At 49.0% G+C, this 18,237-nt stretch overlaps 1 protein-coding gene across 1 annotated transcript in view; it reads right to left on the reverse strand.

The window, feature by feature from the left end:
- Positions 1 to 11,616, reverse strand: part of AK1 (adenylate kinase 1) — a 162,661-nt gene extending 151,045 nt beyond the window's left edge. Inside the window, exons 1-4 of the mRNA XM_063936644.1 lie at positions 11,542 to 11,616; positions 8,176 to 8,353; positions 4,084 to 4,248; positions 3,791 to 3,963 (exon numbers count right to left, since the gene is read on the reverse strand). Coding sequence (XP_063792714.1) covers positions 3,791 to 3,963; positions 4,084 to 4,248; positions 8,176 to 8,353; positions 11,542 to 11,601 — 576 coding nt within the window. The 5' untranslated portion in view covers positions 11,602 to 11,616. The remainder of the gene's footprint in view (positions 1 to 3,790; positions 3,964 to 4,083; positions 4,249 to 8,175; positions 8,354 to 11,541) is intronic.
- Positions 11,617 to 18,237: the final 6,621 nt, after the last annotated feature.

Consider the following 18,237-nt stretch of genomic DNA (forward strand, 5'->3'; position numbering starts at 1 on the left):
GCGTTGGCTGGACTGCGCCCCCAAAACGGCGGCCAAACGCTGCCATGCCCCCCTCCCACCCAGTCAATCAGGCAGAGGCGATCGCTAGGGAACGACGGCCTTCGTCCACCCGGCATGTGCCAGTGCACTGCGGTGCCGGCGCATTTCTGACCCGATTGCTGCGATAAACTGCAGCGAGCGAACGGATCGGAATGACCCCCGATAGGTAGATGCTAATTGGTTGCTGTGGGCAAGTTCTCCACTGCCCCATTTCTCCATTCTTTTCTCTGCTTGATACACCAACCCCTTAATCACTGCAGTCGCCACCTCTATATGACACTGAAGTTTTTCAAGAAGATTACATATTGAAGTGCGTTTGAAAAAAAAACAAAACTTTTTTTCTGTTAAAAGTTTTGTATTGAAAATAAATTCTTACATAGTCATCTGCACTGTTTATAATTATCTAAGAAATACATTTCAGACCTAAAGGCCCCCATACACTACGATTTGGCCCTTTTCTACGCGATTTAGAACCATCGGGCCGATAAATCGTGCAAAAAGTTTGAAATCGTGTGTCATTTACTTCAGATTCCGATCTGATGTGCGGTCCAGTGCTCATCGGATCGGATCCGGAGATTGTCACTGCTGCACGAAGGATACATCGTATACCGAAGCAGTGAATGGGATCGCATTCGAAACATCGTATACAAAATGACCACATACAATGTATCGTATGCGATATAGCCGCCGGCGGGGAGTTGCTGAGGTATCGCATGTGAGGCTGCATGTCATACCTCGGCTTCGTGTATGGCCACCTTTAGATCAAAATGTGTTGAAGATCCTGAGAAGCGTACATTCAGGCAGGGGTGCCCAAACTACTGTCTGATACTGCACAGGGGTGGCAGCACAGTACTCACAGAGCAGCAAATAACATTTTACAAATGACAAAACTCATAATCATATAAATTAATGACGTCCAAACGCAGCATCCACTGCAAAAATAACAACGCTCCTATGCCTTGTCTATGACACTAAATCTTCTAAGAGTTTGATATGTGCATGCTGTATATTTCTATGACTGTTAGGACAGTGGCCCTAATTCAGAGTTGATCGCAGCAGCAAATTTGTTAGCAGTTGGGAAAAACCACGGGGGGTCATTCCGAGTTGATCGCTCACTAGCAACTTTTTGCAGCGCTGCGATCAGGTTAAAAGTAACTTAAAACTCGGCAAAACTGGGCATGCGTATGCACCGCAGTGCGCAGGTGCGTCGTATGGGTACAAAGAGGATGGATTTAACGAAGAATCCATTCGCACAGTCGATCGCAAGATGATTGACAGAAAGAGGGCGTCTATGGGTGTCAACTGACCGTTTTCTGGGAGTGTTTGGGAAAACAAAGGCGTGTCCAAGCGTTTGCAGGGCGGGTGTCTGACGTCAATTCCGGGACCAAAAAGACTGGAGTGATCGCAGTGGCTGAGTAAGTCCACAGCTACTCAGAAACTGCACAAACTGTTTTTGTACTGCTCGGCTGCAAAGGCGTTCGCACACTTGCAAAGCGAAAATACACTCCCCCATAGGCGGCGATTATCTGATCGCAGTGCTGCAAAAAGTTGCATAACGAGCGATCAACACGGAATGACCCCCCCCCATGTGCACTGCAGGGGAGGCAGATATAACGTGCAGAGAGAGTTAGATTTGGGTGGGTTACATTGTTTCGGTGCAGGGTAAATACTGTCTGCTTTATTTTTACACTGCAATTTAGATTTCAGTTTGAACACACCCCACCCAAATCTAACTCTCTCTGCACATGTTATATCTGCCCCCCCCTGCAGTGCACGTGGTTTTACCCAACTGCTAACAAATTTGCTGCTGCAATCAACTCTGAATTAGTCCCCAAATGCAATAGTCCACGATTTGCGCGCACCGCCACAATTTTGGCGGGATAGCTGGTACATTTAAAGCGGCAATAACTTTTAAGGTAACACTAAACTAGTTTTGCTTTAAAACATATTGCCATTTTATATCTAGGGCTCGCTGCAAAAGCGTCAGAAAACCATGGGCTATCACAATCACACACAGCCAAATATAGAATATTATCTACAGATCTGATGTAGTCTGCCCAGGATCCATACTCAGCTGGAAGGGAACCATTGGCACAAACAGAAGAAAAAGTTATTCTAAAGTTGTAATTTTTTTTGTTGCTGTCTTAAGACCTCCTAAGACCTCCCTTTCCACCGTGGAACGCTCTACCACACCTTACTAGCCTCTCTGACAACCTCCAACGCTCTAAAAGCTCTCAGAAGACTTATCCATACTCTGTAGCCTACCCAACAACCCCTTGACTTACTCCTTTACCTCCATTGGGCAAAGGGGACCAGCTGTCCCTGACTCCAAGCTGAACCCCACATGTACGGATAACCCCATTAGATGGTAAGCTCTGGCCAAAAGGGTGCTTCTATTACATGTCTTACTCCCCTTGTTTCTACCTTGCATGAGATTTTTTGTATGTTGTTCCTCCTTCAGTGCATTACTAAAGTAATTTACAATTAATAACAATATTATACTGCAAACTTAAGTGTGGTACACACCTATACAATTGTCGTCCCGTTCTCCCGATATTGGGTGAATGGACAATGATTGTATAGGTGTCTATGAAGTACTAATGCTGGAACGTTAGCCGATAAACAGCTTATAACACTCCTGCAATGGTTGGGATTGGGAGATCGCATCTTGGGGGTCATTCCGAGTTGATTGTAGGTGTGTAAAATTTAGCACAGCTACGATCATGTTCCCTGACATGCGGGGGGACGCCCAGCACAGGGCTAGCCCGCCCCACATGTCAGTGCCGGCCCCCCCGCAGAAGTGCAAAAGCATCGCACAGCGGCGATGCCTTTGCACTTAAGGAGTAGTGCCCGGCCAGCGCAGTTTTAGCGTGCTGGCCAGGAGCTACTCCTCGCTCCTCGGCCCGCAGCGGCTGCGTATGACGTCACGCAGCCGCTGTGGACCCCCCCCCATTCGGTCCAGCCACGCATGTGTTGGCCGGACCGCGCCTACGAAACGGCGCCCAAACGTTGCCGTTTCGCCCCCTCCCGCCCATCGATCGCCTCTGCCTGTCAATTAGGCAGAGGCGATCGCTGACCTGCTACGGCCTTCGGCCGTCCTTCATGCGCAGGCGCACTACGGCGCCGGCGCATGCGCAGCAGGGACCCGTTTGCTCTGCTGCGTTAAAACGCAGAGAGCGAATGGGTCGGAATGACCTCCCTTATGTGCTGCACAGCCGACCTCCCGATCCCCATAGAAGAGCCGCTTACCTCCCTGATGCTGCCGCTGCCTCACAGGGGGTCACGGCTGGATGCATACCGCTTGGCTGATCGGGAACCTATGACCCAATCAGCCGAGGATCGAATATGTGTGTATCCAGCTAGGCAAGTGCTTCAGCAAATGGCTAAACGCCTTTAAATAGAAAAGAAACGAGGAACATTTTAATTTTGAAAATATACGTGACAAGGAACCAAATCCTTTGGTCTGCTTCTCAAATCAATGCCCAGATTTATCAAGCCTTGGAGCGTGATAAATAGCACGGTGATAAAGTGCCAGCCAATCAGCTCCTAACTGTCATTTTTCAAACCCAGCCTATAACATGGCAGTTAGGAATCACTCTCCAAGGCTTGATAAATAAGTCCCCACATGTCAAAGAAGAAACGGTTTCCTGTCAGTTGGCAGAATTCCCCAAAGCTACAAATCTGTTCACAAGAATCGTCTGCAATTTGGGGATTGATTCATAAACAGTAACCTGAAAATAATCGCACATACCGGAGGAGCAAGATCTCCTTTAGAAATAATCTGCGCTATCAGCTCCCACTTGCGGTCACTGCTGGCATGGTGAATAAGCTGTTTGCGTAGGATCTCTCCAACAGAAACACAGACAAAGTCAAAATGGGATGCCATCTTTGTGCTCTGAGTACCCTTCCCACTGCCTGGACCACCTGGGACACCAGAGACAGAAGTGAATAATACCCCACAGTTACAAAACATTCTCTTACATCAGGCAAAAATAATCGATAAAAACCAAAATGGCAGGCCCCCCAGAATACAGCAATTCTCACCAATGACAAAGATGATTTTAGGTCTCTCTCTATTGGGGTCAAATACGTCATATTCCTGAATAAGTCCGGAAGATTCTGTCATATCGGAATCACTGTCGATGGAGAACTGAGACTGGATAGGAGGCAGACGCTCATAGCGGTGCATATGCGAGGGCTGGGCCACCTCTAGCGACAGAAAATTTAATTTAGTAACAAATGCATGTATGGCCTGTATGTAAATAATAAAACTTTCATGACAAAGGGTGATACAGAGTAAGGGAGCGGGATGGACACCTAGACAGTACAGAGTAAGGGCGCAGGACAGACAGCCACAAAGTACAGAGTAAGGGAGCGGGATGGACACCTAGACAGTACAGAGTAAGGGCGCAGGACAGACAGCCACAAAGTACAGAGTAAGGGAGCGGGATGGACACCCAGACAGTACAGAGTATTGGAGCGGGATGGACACCCAGACAGTACAGAGTAAGGGAGCGGGATGGACACCCAGACAGTACAGAGTAAGGGAGCAGGATGGACAGCCACAAAGTACAGAGTAAGGGAGCTGGGCAGACACCCAGACAGTACAGAGTAAGGGAGCGGGATGGACACCCAGACAGTACAGAGTAAGGGAGCGGGATGGACACCCAGACAGTAGAGAGTAAGGGAGGGGGATGAACACCCACACAGTACAGAGTAAGGGAGCTGGAAGGACAGCCAGACAGTACAGAGTAAGGGAGCGGGATGGACACCCACACAGTACAGGGTAAGGGAGCGGGAAGGACACCCACACAGTACAGAGTAAGGGAGCAGGATAGACAGCCAGACAGTACAGAGTAAGAAAGCAGGACGCACAGCAGACAGTACAGAGTAAGGGAGCGGGATGGACAGCCTGACAGTACAGAATAAAGGAGAGGGATGGACAGCTAGACAGGACAGTGTAAGGGAGAGGGATGGACACCCAGACAGTATAGAGTAATAGAGGGGGATGGACAGGCAGAAAGTACAGAGTAAGGGAGTGGGACAAGAGTGGGACGCAGAGCTAGAAAGTACAGAGTAAGGGAGCATGACGGACAGCCAGAAAGTACAGAGTAAAGGAGCAGGACAGACAGCCAGGCAGTAGAGAATAATGGAGCGGGACAGACAGCCAGACAGTACAGAGTAAAAGAGCGAAATGGGCACCCAAAAAAGACTGAATAAGGAAGCAAGATGGACAGCAAAAAAGTACAGAATAAGATAGCGGGATGGACTAAAGTACAGAGTAATGGAGATGGATGGACAGCCAAAAAATACACAGTAAGGAGGTTAAATGGACAACCAGAAAGTACAGAGTACAGAAGTGGAATGGACATCCAGACAGTACTGTATAGAGTAAGGGAGCCGGATAGACAGCCAGAAAGTACAGTGTAAGGGAGTGGGATGGACAGCCAGAAAGTACAAGGTAGGGTAGTGGCATGGACAGACAGATAGTACAGAATAAAGTAACGGGATTGAAAGACAAAAGGTACACAGTAAGGGAGCAGGATGGACAGCCAGACAGTACAGAGTAAGAGAGCGGGATGGACAACCAAAAAGTGCAAAGTAAGGGAGTGAAATGAAAGGCCAGAAAGTACAGAGTACAGGAGTGGAATGAACAGCCAGAAAGTACAGAGCAGTGGTTCCCAAACTATTCTGAATCACGGCACAATAGAGTATCAGCATTTTTTTCACATCACCCCTAGGCCAAAAGTTTCACAATGTGAAATTCAGGATAAAAAAGTAACTAAGTAATGTGGCGAGGATCAGGATTTGTTTCTGTTTGTCCACATATTTTATGATTGGAAGCCACAATCACTGGTTTTGCCTAATACAATGACCATAAGATAATTTGAATTGGTCCTAGACAACCAACCTGTGGCACCCCTGCAAGTGCCTCAAGGCACGCGAGGGTGCCACAGCATCCAGTTCTGGAACCAGTGGTATACAGTAAGCGAGTGGGATGGACAGCCAGAAAGTACAAAGTAAAAAGGGGGAAGAATTTACAGAAAGTAAGAGAAAGGGATGGAGTGTTCAAAAGTACAAAGTAACGAAGTGGGGAGAACGTACAGAAAGTAATGGTATGGACAGCTAGAAAGAATGAAGGAAGGGGGAAGAACTTACAGAAAGTAAGAGACAGGGATTGACAGCTAGAAAGGATTAAGTAAGGGGGGGACGACTTACAGAAAGTAAGAGACAGGAATGGACAGCTAGAAATTATTAAGTAAGGAAGGGGAGAGGACTTACAGAAAGTAAGAGAAAGTGATGGACAGCTAGAAAGCATGAAGTAAGGAAGGGGGAGGACTTACAGAAAGTAAGAGAAAGGGATGGACAGCGAGAAAGAATGAAGGAAGGGGGAAGAACTTACAGAAAGTAAGAGAAAGGGATGGACAGGGAGAAAGGATTAGGTAAGGAAGGGGGAGGATTTACGGAAAGGGATGGACAGCTAGAAAGAATGAAGGAAGGGGGAAGAACTTACAGAAAGTAAGGGAAAGGGATGGACAACTAGAAATGATTAAGTAAGGGGGGGGGGACTTACAGAAAGTAAGAGACAGTGATGGACAGCTAGAAATGATTAAGTAAGGAAGGGGAAAGGACTTACAGAAAGTAAGAGAAAGTGATGGACAGCTAGAAAGAATGAAGTAAGGAAGGGGGAGGACTTACAGAAAGATTGAGAAAGGGATGGACAGCGAGAAAGAATGAAATAAGGGGGAAGAACTTACAGAAGTAAGAGACAGGGATGGACAGCTAGAAAGGATTAAGTAAGGGGGGGGGACGACTTACAGAAAGTAAGAGACAGGAATGGACAGCTAGAAAGGATTAAGTAAGGGGGGGGGGGACTTACAGAAAGTAAGAGACAGGGATGGACAGCTAGAAATGATTAAGTAAGGAAGGGGAAAGGACTTACAGAAAGTAAGAGAAATTGATGGACAGCTAGAAAGAATGAAGTAAGGAAGGGGGAAGAACTTACAGAAAGTAAGAGACAGGAATGGACAGCTAGAAATTATTAAGTAAGGAAGGGGAGAGGACTTACAGAAAGTAAGAGAAAGTGATGGACAGCTAGAAAGCATGAAGTAAGGAAGGGGGAGGACTTACAGAAAGTAAGAGAAAGGGATGGACAGCGAGAAAGAATGAAGGAAGGGGGAAGAACTTACAGAAAGTAAGAGAAAGGGATGGACAGGGAGAAAGGATTAGGTAAGGAAGGGGGAGGATTTACGGAAAGGGATGGACAGCTAGAAAGAATGAAGGAAGGGGGAAGAACTTACAGAAAGTAAGGGAAAGGGATGGACAACTAGAAATGATTAAGTAAGGGGGGGGGGGGACTTACAGAAAGTAAGAGACAGTGATGGACAGCTAGAAATGATTAAGTAAGGAAGGGGAAAGGACTTACAGAAAGTAAGAGAAAGTGATGGACAGCTAGAAAGAATGAAGTAAGGAAGGGGGAGGACTTACAGAAAGATTGAGAAAGGGATGGACAGCGAGAAAGAATGAAATAAGGGGGAAGAACTTACAGAAGTAAGAGACAGGGATGGACAGCTAGAAAGGATTAAGTAAGGGGGGGGGACGACTTACAGAAAGTAAGAGACAGGAATGGACAGCTAGAAAGGATTAAGTAAGGGGGGGGGACTTACAGAAAGTAAGAGACAGGGATGGACAGCTAGAAATGATTAAGTAAGGAAGGGGAAAGGACTTACAGAAAGTAAGAGAAATTGATGGACAGCTAGAAAGAATGAAGTAAGGAAGGGGGAAGAACTTACAGAAAGTAAGAGAAAGGGATGGACAGCTAGAAAGGATTAAGTAAGGAAGGGGGGGGGGAGGACTTACAGAAAGTAAGAGACAGGGATGGACAGCTAGAAAGCATGAAGTAAGGAAGGGGGTAGAGCTTACAGAAAGTAAGAGAAAGGGATGGACAGCTAGAAAGCATGAAGTAAGGAAGGGGGAAGAGCTTACAGAAAGTAAGGTAGTGGGATGGACAGCTAGAAAGAATTAAGTAAGGATGGACAGCCATAGAGAAAGAAAAGAAAATAGCCACAGACTTCTATGTACAAACCTTCAGAAAGACATAAGGTTTGTGCATTCTGTGATCATAGTCACACTCACCTGCCTTGTGTTTGCTTTTCTTCCCTTGACCGCCATTAATAGGTGGCAATGTCCGACTAAGAAATGTGTCCCACTGCACCTTTTCAGGTCCCCCTAAATCCCGAACTCTTTGCAGACACAGTTCCAGGTAATTTATAGGGTCCTCTGGCCGGTAATACATGAGGCCTGTCAGTAAGCTCTGCAGAGAAAAGTTAAATACATAATTCCATGGTTAGGTACGTATATAGTGCCTGATCATAGTTGCGTGCTATTCCAATGTTCTCGCATTTCAGTGATTATCAGCAGTCTGCTCATGAATCCCAGCCACGAGAGCCTCCGGTACTTGAATTGCGATTACGGACGCATTGAGAATTCATCTATAAGTGACAGGAAGTGACCATTTTGGGGAAGTGACGACAGAAATGCAGCAGTGACCAGGCCGTTTTCGTGGGTCTCAAGCAAAGCCTGCAATCTCATACACACATAACATGTCTCAGTTACGGTGTCAATGCTACATGACTATATACACTTACCCACATAGTCACTGTTTTCATAATCTGTGTCCCATACTGCATTTGTGTACTCCGTGGCAGACAGCTTCGACGACGCATATTGTCGCACATCCACAACTATGAAAATCGCAACTGCAGCAGCAATAATGTACAAGTATGAATCAGGCTCATAGTAATTATCAACTTACTAGCCTTAGCACAATGGGCCTAATTACGATCTGATCGTTAGGCTGCGTTTTCTCACAGCCTGCGATCAGATCTGAACTGCGCATGCATATGCACCGCAATGCGCAGGAGCATTGAACCGCAGCAACGAGGATGGTGAGAAAAAAGCAATCGCATGGGCGATCGCAAGGAGATTGACAGGAAGAGGGCGTTTGTGGGTGGCAACTGAGCGTTTGGTCACGGACAGGCTGATATTTTCGCAGCGGCTGAGTAAGTCCTGGGCTGCGCAGAGACTGCACAAAATCTGTTTGTGCATCTCTGCTACACATACGATTGCACACTTGCACAGCTAAAATACACTCCCCCCGTATGCGGCGGCTATCCGATCGCAGGGCTGCAAAAATTGCTGCCCAGCGATCAGGTCTGAATTACCCCCATTGTCTAATCGGGTGTAGTATGGTATGCCGGCGGCCAGGCTCCCAGCGACCAGCATACCAGCGCCGGGAGCCCGACCGCCGGCATACCGACAGCATGGCGAGAGCAAATGAGCCCCTTGCGGGCACGGCTATTTTATTTTCCCTCCAGGGGGGTCGTGGTCCCCCATGAGGGAGAAAAAGTGTTGGTATGTCGGCTGTCGGGATTCCGCCGCCGGTATTCTGTGCGCCAGGATCCCGACAGTCGGCATACTGAAGACCACCCGTCTAATCTAACACACGCCTTTACATACAGAGATTTCTGCGGTTTAGCCAAACTGAATATCATACAAAAAAAGAAATACTGAAAATCGAATATTTAAAATATGTGAACTTAAAAAGTATGAAGAATAAAAAAACAACAACAAAAGTCATCTAAATGTACACACATCTGATGTGTAATGTCTGTATGGAAAAGCTTGTCTTTCATACATCTATAATGTTTGGTATAGCAAACTTTATGAGTATATGGGTTTGTGAATTTCTGTGAGGAAAAGCTACACAGGAGTCGGTTCAATTAGGAGCAAATTACTTGCAACCGCGAGTAAATATGGATATATGCTTGCCTTGTGGTACCTCTGGACACTTAGGGGGTCATTCCAAGTTGATCGCTCGCTAAGAACTTTTTGCAGCGCTGCGATCAGATAGTCACCGCCTATGGGGGAGTGTATTTTCGCTTTGCAAGTGTGCGAACGCCTTTGCAGCCGAGCGATACAAAAACAGTTTGTGCAGTTTCTGAGTAGCTCTGGACATACTCAGCCACTGCGATCACTCCAGTCTTTTTGGTCCCAGAATTGACGTCAGACACCCGCACTGCAAACGCTTGGACACGCCTGCGTTTTCCCAAACACTCCCAGAAAACGGTCAGTTGACACCCGTAAACGCCCTCTATCTGTCAATCACCTTGCGGTCGACTGTGCCAATGGATTCTTCGTTAAATCCATCGCCCAGCACCGATCCTCTTTGTAGCCGTACAACGCGCCTGCGCATTGCGGTGCATACGCATGTGCATTTTTGCCGAGTTTTAACTTGATCGCAGTGCTGTAAAAAGTTGCTAGCGAGCGATCAACTCGGAATGACCCCATAAGGGCTGTGGAAAAAAATCGGAGCGTCAGGGCCAAGATTCGGACGCAGGGGGGTAATAAGGAAAGGGGGGGGGAGGCAAGTTGCAGTGCCCTTAGAGGCACTTCTAAGCCATTCCCCTCACTACTTTAATCAACCCAATAGGATTCATTATAATCTCTTTTTAATATCGGGATATACTTTCTGCCTGCGCAGAATAGATTTCCTGTCTATCTATTAAAGTATACTGCAGGATGCTTCTCTTCAGAATGCAATGGCTGATAACATCGTAAGTCTGTCCACAATTTAACGGCAAATGTGAATACGACAGATATCTTTTAATCTGTCAAGATATGCAGGTTTAAAACATTTGACTGACGCCTTTTCATACTGAAACAACTTATATTTTGGGGGGGGAGTTTTCATAATGGCAGTTTGTCCATTCAAGCAGTGTACAATAAATGTTTTATAGTATGGACAATGCGCAGAGGGGGGGGGGGGGGGGGGGGGGGGGGGTGCGAGGGGTCCTGAAATGGCTGCTTCAGGTTAACCAGACAAACATTACATGAAAGGTTCTATATCTGACTATGTTTTATTACTTCATATCGTACTATTCTTCTAAATACTACAGACAGCATAAAAAAAATGCAGATTTTATCTTATGTTAAAGTATATAAGTCCTATGCGCATTGTGTGTAATTACATGGGCAGATACGGGGAAAAAAAGTGTACTGTACACTGATGGGCATGCAGAGTTAACTTACACTACACCTGCACCTATTCCATATATATATATATATATATACATATATATATATATATATATATATATTTATCCACACACACACGTAAATATATATCTACACACATTATATATATATATATATATATATGCAGTAGAAATACACACCACCAAACCATTTTCACACAGCAGATATACGCTACTTGTCCCCAGACCTGCAGCAGGCAGATACAAGGCACAGATACACTGCACAATACTGCGAACACCACACAGGATGAGGGGAACATATAATAAACATAAAACTAGCAGATGCACACACAGCCACACACATGCAGAGAGACATGGTAGCAGGCAGTGCATGCAGCAGTACAGTACACATCACACACATTAGTCACACACTGCAGGCAAGGCACATATGGGGATGGACAGACACCTCGAACAGCCGGGGGATGTGTCTGTCTGTCAGGTAGTCCTTCGCCTCCGATGTGTTCATGCTGCAGCAGCCTGTTGTAGTTCTCTCTCTCTTCCCCGGCTCGCTGTGATCCCCCCTGCCGCCTTCTCCTACTAGGTCTCCGGTCTCTCCTCCCTCCTAAACTCCCCCGGTTCCTGTGTCTGCCAAACTGCACAGGCAGCCCTTCATTCATACACCCACCCCCAGGCACACGGCTATCTGGGGGCAAATCTCCCCCTCACTGGCCCACACATCTACCTCAGCAGTGATATCAGCCAGACTACAGGGGGGGATCATCAGCTTTAGATAGATAGATAGATAGATAGATAGATAGATAGATAGATAGATAGATAGATAGATAGATAGATAGATAGATAGATAGATAGATAGATAGATAGATAGATAGATAGACAGACAGACAGACAGACAGACAGACAGACAGACAGACAGATAAATAGAGAGATAGATGTCATATCATTAATTCCAATTAATATTATACTCATGGATGGTCATTGATTGACTCTGTCACTAACAGATATGAAAAGTCATGATTTAAATTCTGTAGATATAACAAAGGAAAGAAAAAAAAAGTTATTTTGATTTATGATACTTTACAAAACCCTGATGAAGCACTAAAGAGCGATGAATGCTATGTTATTGGGGGTCATTCCGAGTTGTTCGCTCGTTGCCGAATTTCGCTATATTGCGATTAGTCGTTTACTGCGCATGCGCAATGTTCGCAGAGCGCATGCGCTTAATTATTTTACTCAAAAGTTAGGTATTTTACTCACGGCATTACGAGGATTTTTCTTCGTTCTGGTGATCGGAGTGTGATTGACAGGAAGTGGGTGTTCTGGGCGGAAACTGGCCGTTTTATGGGTGTATGTGAAAAAACGCTGCCGTTTCTGGGGAAAACACGGGAGTGGCTGGAGAAACGGGGGAGTGCCTGGGCAAACGCTGGGTGTGTTTGTGACGTCAAACCAGGAACGAAACTGACTGAACTGATCGCAGTGGCAGAGTAAGTGTCGAGCTACTCAGAAACTGCTAAGAAATGTCTATTCGCAATTCTGCTAAGCTAAGATACACTCCCAGAGGGCGGCGGCTTAGCGTGTGCAATGCTGCTAAAAGCAGCTAGCGAGCGAACAACTCGGAATGAGGGCCATTATGTGTTTAATATACAGTAAATATACTACATTTATACAGTATTAGGGGCCCTGTTTAGCAATGAGACATGGCCCCTCGCTAGCTCTTGCTAAACCTTTTTTTGGTTTTTAACAAACAGTAGTAAGCTTGGTTTACTGCTGCTTGCTCGCTACCGCTTACGCCCAGGGGCGCCAGTAGCTGCGCCAGGCCCAGGAAAAGACGGTGGGCACCGGGTGAGCAGCAGGGGGACGCCGGGGTGGCGGATGTGATCGCTAACCCCCTGCACGTCACTCATGGAGAGAGAGGACACTGCTTCTGCAGCTGCCTCTCTCCCCAGCGCAGCACACAGCGGCGTGTGTGCTGCACTGAGGAGAGAGGCTGCCGTTGCAGCAGTGTCCTCTCTCTGCCAGCGGTGGCGCTCTCTACATCGGAGAAGGGAGGGCAGCAGGACCCGGGTCCCCAGAACAGGCCCGGTCCTGTGTAAAGTGTACCCTCACCCCCCCCTCTCGGCGGCACTACTTACGCCATCTATAGATGGCGAGAGTAATATGGGCCCCATTGGGGACCCTGCAGCAGCCTTTGCAGCTTCAGCGAAGTCTTCTAGTCATTTCCGGTTCCCAGCCAAGTAAAAGTGTAATGTATATGCGCAGACAGGGCTGGTTCTAGACCTTGTGGCGCCCAGGGCAAAGCTTTCCACTGGCGCCCCCCTCACACACACAAACACACACACAGGTCAAACAGGGTGAGTGCGCACCGTAGGCGCACGCAAAAAAAATAATAGGGGTGTGGCTTCATGGGATAGGGGCATGGTCACAGTTATGCCCCCTGTAGTTGTGCCCTGAGTAGTTGTGCCCCCAGCAACTGTGCCCCCAGTACTGTACCCTCAGTAGTTGTGCCCCCAGCAGCTGTGCCTCCTGTAACTGTGCCCTCAGTAGTTGTGTCCCCAGCAGCTGTGCCCCCAGTGCTGTGCCCCCTGTAGCTGTGCCCCCAATAACTGTGTCCCCAGCAGCTGTGCCCTCAGTAGTTGTGCCCCCAGCAGCTGTGCCCCCAGTGCTGTGCCCCCTGTAGCTGTGCCCCCAGCAGCTGTGCCCCCAGTGCTGTGCCCCCTGTACCTGTGCCCCCAGCAGCTGTGCCCCCAGTGCTGTGCCCCCTGTAGCTGTGCCCCCTGTAGCTGTGCCCCCAGTGCTGTGCCCCCTGTAACTGTGCCCCCAGTTACTGTGCCCCCAGTAGCTGTGCCCCCAGCTGCTGTGCCCCCTGTAGCTGTGCCCCCTGTAACTGTGCCCTCAGTAGATGTGCCCCCTGTAACTGTGCCCCCAGTGCTGTGCCCCCTGTAACTGTGCCCCCTGTAACTGTGCCCCCTGTAACTGTGTCCTCAGTAGCTGTGTCCCCAGCAGCTGTGCCCCCAGTGCTGTGCCCCCTGTAACTCTGCCCCCTGTAGCTGTGCCCCAGTAACTGTGCCCCCAGCAGCTGTGCCCTCAGTAGTTGTGCCCCCAGCAGCTGTGCCCCCTGTAACTGTGCCCCCAGCAGCTGTGCCCCCAGCAGCTGTGCCCCCAGTGCTGTGCCCCCTGTAACTGTGCCCTCAGTAGATGTGCCCCCTGTAATTGTGCCCCCAGTGCTGTGCCCCCTGTAACTGTGCCCTCAGCAGCTGTGCCCCCAGTGCTGTGCCCCCTGTAGCTGTGACCCCTGTAGCTGTACCCCCATACCTGTGCCCCTAGCAGCTGTGCCCCCAGTAGCTGTGCCCCCAGTAGCTGTGGCCCCAATACTGTGCCCCCTGTAGCTGTGCCCCTAGTAGCTCCGATTACCTGAAAAAAAATAAAAAATACTTACCATCCCCGCTCCTGCTTCCCGACCGCTGCTATCTTCCGTCCCCCAGCATCTGTACCCTCAGTAGTTGTGCCCCCAGCAGCTATGCCCCCAATGCTGTGCCCCCTGTAGCTGTGCCCCCAGTAACTGTGCCCCCAGTAGCTGTGCCCCCCAGCAGCTGTGCCCCCTGTAGCTGTGCCCCCAGTAGCTTTGCTCCCAGTAGTTGTGCCCCCAGCAGGCTTTTTGCCCGGGGCACCGCTGTCCCCAGGACGCCGCCGCTCCTGATCCCCGCTCCCCTCTCCCCGGCTGCAACGGGCGCCGTTGGCTGTGTGGGCGCCCGCTGCAGCCGGCTCCACTGACAGACACTAGAGGTCATAATCAGCCGGAGATGGAGGGCAGCGCAGCAGCGGTCCGGAAGCAGGAGTGGGGCTGGTAAGTATTGTGTATTTTTTATAACTACTGGGGGCACAGCTACAGGGGGTACAACTACAGGGGGCACAGCTACTGGGGGCACAAGTACAGGGGGATAACTGTGGCCACGCCCCTATTTTACCGGAAGGGGGGCGCCACAGGAAATTTTCGCCCTGGGTGCCACAAGGTCTAGAACCGGCCCTGTGTGCATGCATGGACTTTCAGCCGATTTCAGGCATTCGGGCTGATATATTGGATGAAATCGGGCATTTTTTAGGTGTTTCCGATCCGATGAGCATCAGATCGGATCCGCCAGATTGAATGTGCTGCACATTCAATCAGGTCTGACCTGGGGGTATGGCTCGGATCGCCCAAGATATATCGTATGCAAAAGGGCAGCATATGATGTATCTTGGCCAATCCTGCCTTCCCCCCCCCCCCCCCCACCCGCCTGCGATCGCCTCTGACATGTGGTCGCTCTAGTGTATGGGGCCCTTAACACATACTTCCCAACTTTGTAGAGGTTGATTGCGGGGTGGGGACCAAAAGGGGGTGGGGCCTCTGAGAAAGGGGTGGAGCCCCCTCACCCCATTTGCGTTACTGTGGGGGCATGCTCAGCACTCTCCGTGATGCTGAGCTGCTCCCAGGCTCCCCCCTGGCACTGTGAATAGATGCCATGTGCATGCGCACAACATTTATTCTTCCAATCTCCAGCTGCTCTGCGATGTGTGTAACTCCCCATCCACCCCCTGCCCTGGGACAATGCCAGCCGCGGGTGGGACAGTCCCAGGAATACGGGACTGTCCTGCTAAATGCGGGACAGTTGGGAGGTATTCTGACAGTTAACAAGCAGCAGCACACTATGGGTCAGTGCACACCGGCACAGATAAGAGGAGTAGAGGACCCTGTTGTGTGTGATTATGTGCTGCAGTCTCTCTCTCCCGTCAGGGCATCCCACAAGGGGGATAATGAGAGTCGGTATCTTGTTTTTTTTGTTTAACCATCCTTTTATGTCTTTATGTTTCTTCGATTGGCCTGAAGCTCATCTGAAATGGATTTTTTCCATACAAAACAGTATTAGTATTATTATTCGTATTTTTTTTTTTCTTAAATTGAACAACAATGGCAAAAACATGGGTGGTCATTCCGAGTTGCGCTTAGTTATTTAACTAAAAACTTAGCAGTTTTGCTGTTGTCTGTGCGGTGCTTTTCAGTCGCACTGCTGATCGGTGAGTGATTGACAGGAAAGGGGCGTTTCTGGGTGGTAACTGAGCGTTTTCCGGGAGTGTGCTAAAAAATGCAGGCATGCCAGGTAAAAACGCGGGAGTGTCTGGAGAAATGGGGGAGTGGCTGGCCGAACGCAGGGCGTGTTTGTGACATCAAACCAGGAACTAAACGGACCGAGCTGATCGCAATCTAGGAGTAGGTCTGGAGCTACTCAGAAACTGCAAGAAAATATTTAGTAGCAATTCTGCTACTCTTTCATTCGCTATTCTGCTAAGCTAAGATACACTCCCAGAGGGCGGCAGCCTAGCGTTTGCAATGCTGCTAAAAGCAGCTAGCGAGCGAACAACTCGGAATGAGGGCCATAAAGTACAACAAATCGTAAAAAAAAGTTGTCAAGTCCACTTATTTTAAAAAAAAATTCCAGAAAAAACTACCAAAGATACAATAACGTTTGATGAAATAAAGAGAAGGGAATGGGAAAAGGGAAGAGAGGAAATGGGGGAGGGAAGAGAGGAAATGGGGGAGGGGGGGGGGGGGATACCGTTGAGATCTGTATTAAATTGGCCCACCGGGGCACCATGACACATTCCGGTTGGTTGATTCTATTTCGGAGTGGGAGAAGGGACCTTGTGACGTATCTAGGGGAGGAGACACGTCACCAGGGGGAGGAGCTACGGCGAACAGGGTACCCGTTCGCCACCTGATTACTAAAGGTAATAGTTGGTGGCGTGGATAGTAGAGGAACTATCCCGCTGCCCTAGCTCCTCCCCCTTGTGTTGTGACTCCTCCCCCAGACGGAAAAGGTCCCTTAGCCCACTTGATTCTAGCATCTACCCATTCCGGTTGGCCAGTGCCACCGGTCCCATAACTCCCTCAGCTTGGCTGTTTTACACTCTGGCTGGGCCGGCTCATACGCTGTGCTGGCCGGAAGCTGTGGATGTGTAGAGCGGCAGAGTCCAGACAGAAGAGGGCACTACGTTCGTGCGGCGGGTCCCGGAGCTGCAGACACGCTCCGTATACACTGTCCCCGCTGTGCTGCTGCCTGCTGGTCCCTGGATGCGGAGGTAATCAGACTGCAGCCAGCGTGGTTGACCATACACAGGCTGGGGGAGCTTTATTGGAAGAGCCGCGAGCGTGCTGCTGTGAGGACACCGCGGTGGGGGCTGATAGGAGCGGGGATGGAGCAGCGGCCATGGAGAAGGCTAACAGTGGAGGAGGTGAGTCAGTGAAAGACTGGGCTTGGGGCAGGGTAAGAAGGAGAGATGGGGGTCCAGTGGTACTTCAGTCGACGCCGGTGAGTGTGGGGAGTGTGTGCCTGCAGTGTGGCCGGCTGCTGAAATACAGAAGGGTTGGGGAGGATGCATCGTAGTGAGCATAACCACAGTGTGAATGTTTAGTGAGTAGGGAGAAAGGACCTAGGGAGAGTGTGTAGGAAGCAGAGACAGTAGCGTGGGGTGTGTAGGGACAGCAGGGAGGATGTGTGTAGAGAGTAGGGAACAAGGATTGAGGGAGAGTGTGTAGGAAACAGGCACTTCAGGGTGGGGGGGGTGCAGTGGCGGATTGGGATGCCGGACCAGATTCTAATTGGTTGGTCCGGCTGTCCCCTCAGTGACCGCCGTCATCCCCCATGCTGGCCGGCTGCTCCGATCATGGTAGCATTAACTTCAAAGCTAAATAAAAGATGGCCTCCGATGGAGCTGCTGATCATGCCTTTGTAGGGCCGGGCTGTCAGTCACCACTGACGGGACCGCCTCCAGCCGTGGGCAATATTTACTAATATTCGTGTTTGATTCGGTTTGTGTAGTGTTTAAACTCGTTTTGTATCGGGTGCATTTTCATGCAACTTTTTGAATCCATATACGCAAAGTTACGAAGCAGTCGACTTTATGGTTTTCGAGTATTCCGATGTCGATGCCAGTCGTTTTTTTTTGGCACATTTACGGCCGTCATTGTCGTTTGCGTACGTGTTTTAGTTGGATTTGCTGCTTTTTTTCCTAAGTTAAACGCGGCAGTTTTTTTTTTCCCGCGGCCGCATTTTCACTTTCAGTTTCGATTTTCATCCCCGTTCGTGATTGGCTGTGTTTCAGATGGTAG

Source organism: Pseudophryne corroboree, chromosome 8 (assembly GCF_028390025.1).
Source record: "Pseudophryne corroboree isolate aPseCor3 chromosome 8, aPseCor3.hap2, whole genome shotgun sequence".
NCBI classification, from domain to species: Eukaryota; Metazoa; Chordata; class Amphibia; order Anura; family Myobatrachidae; genus Pseudophryne; species Pseudophryne corroboree.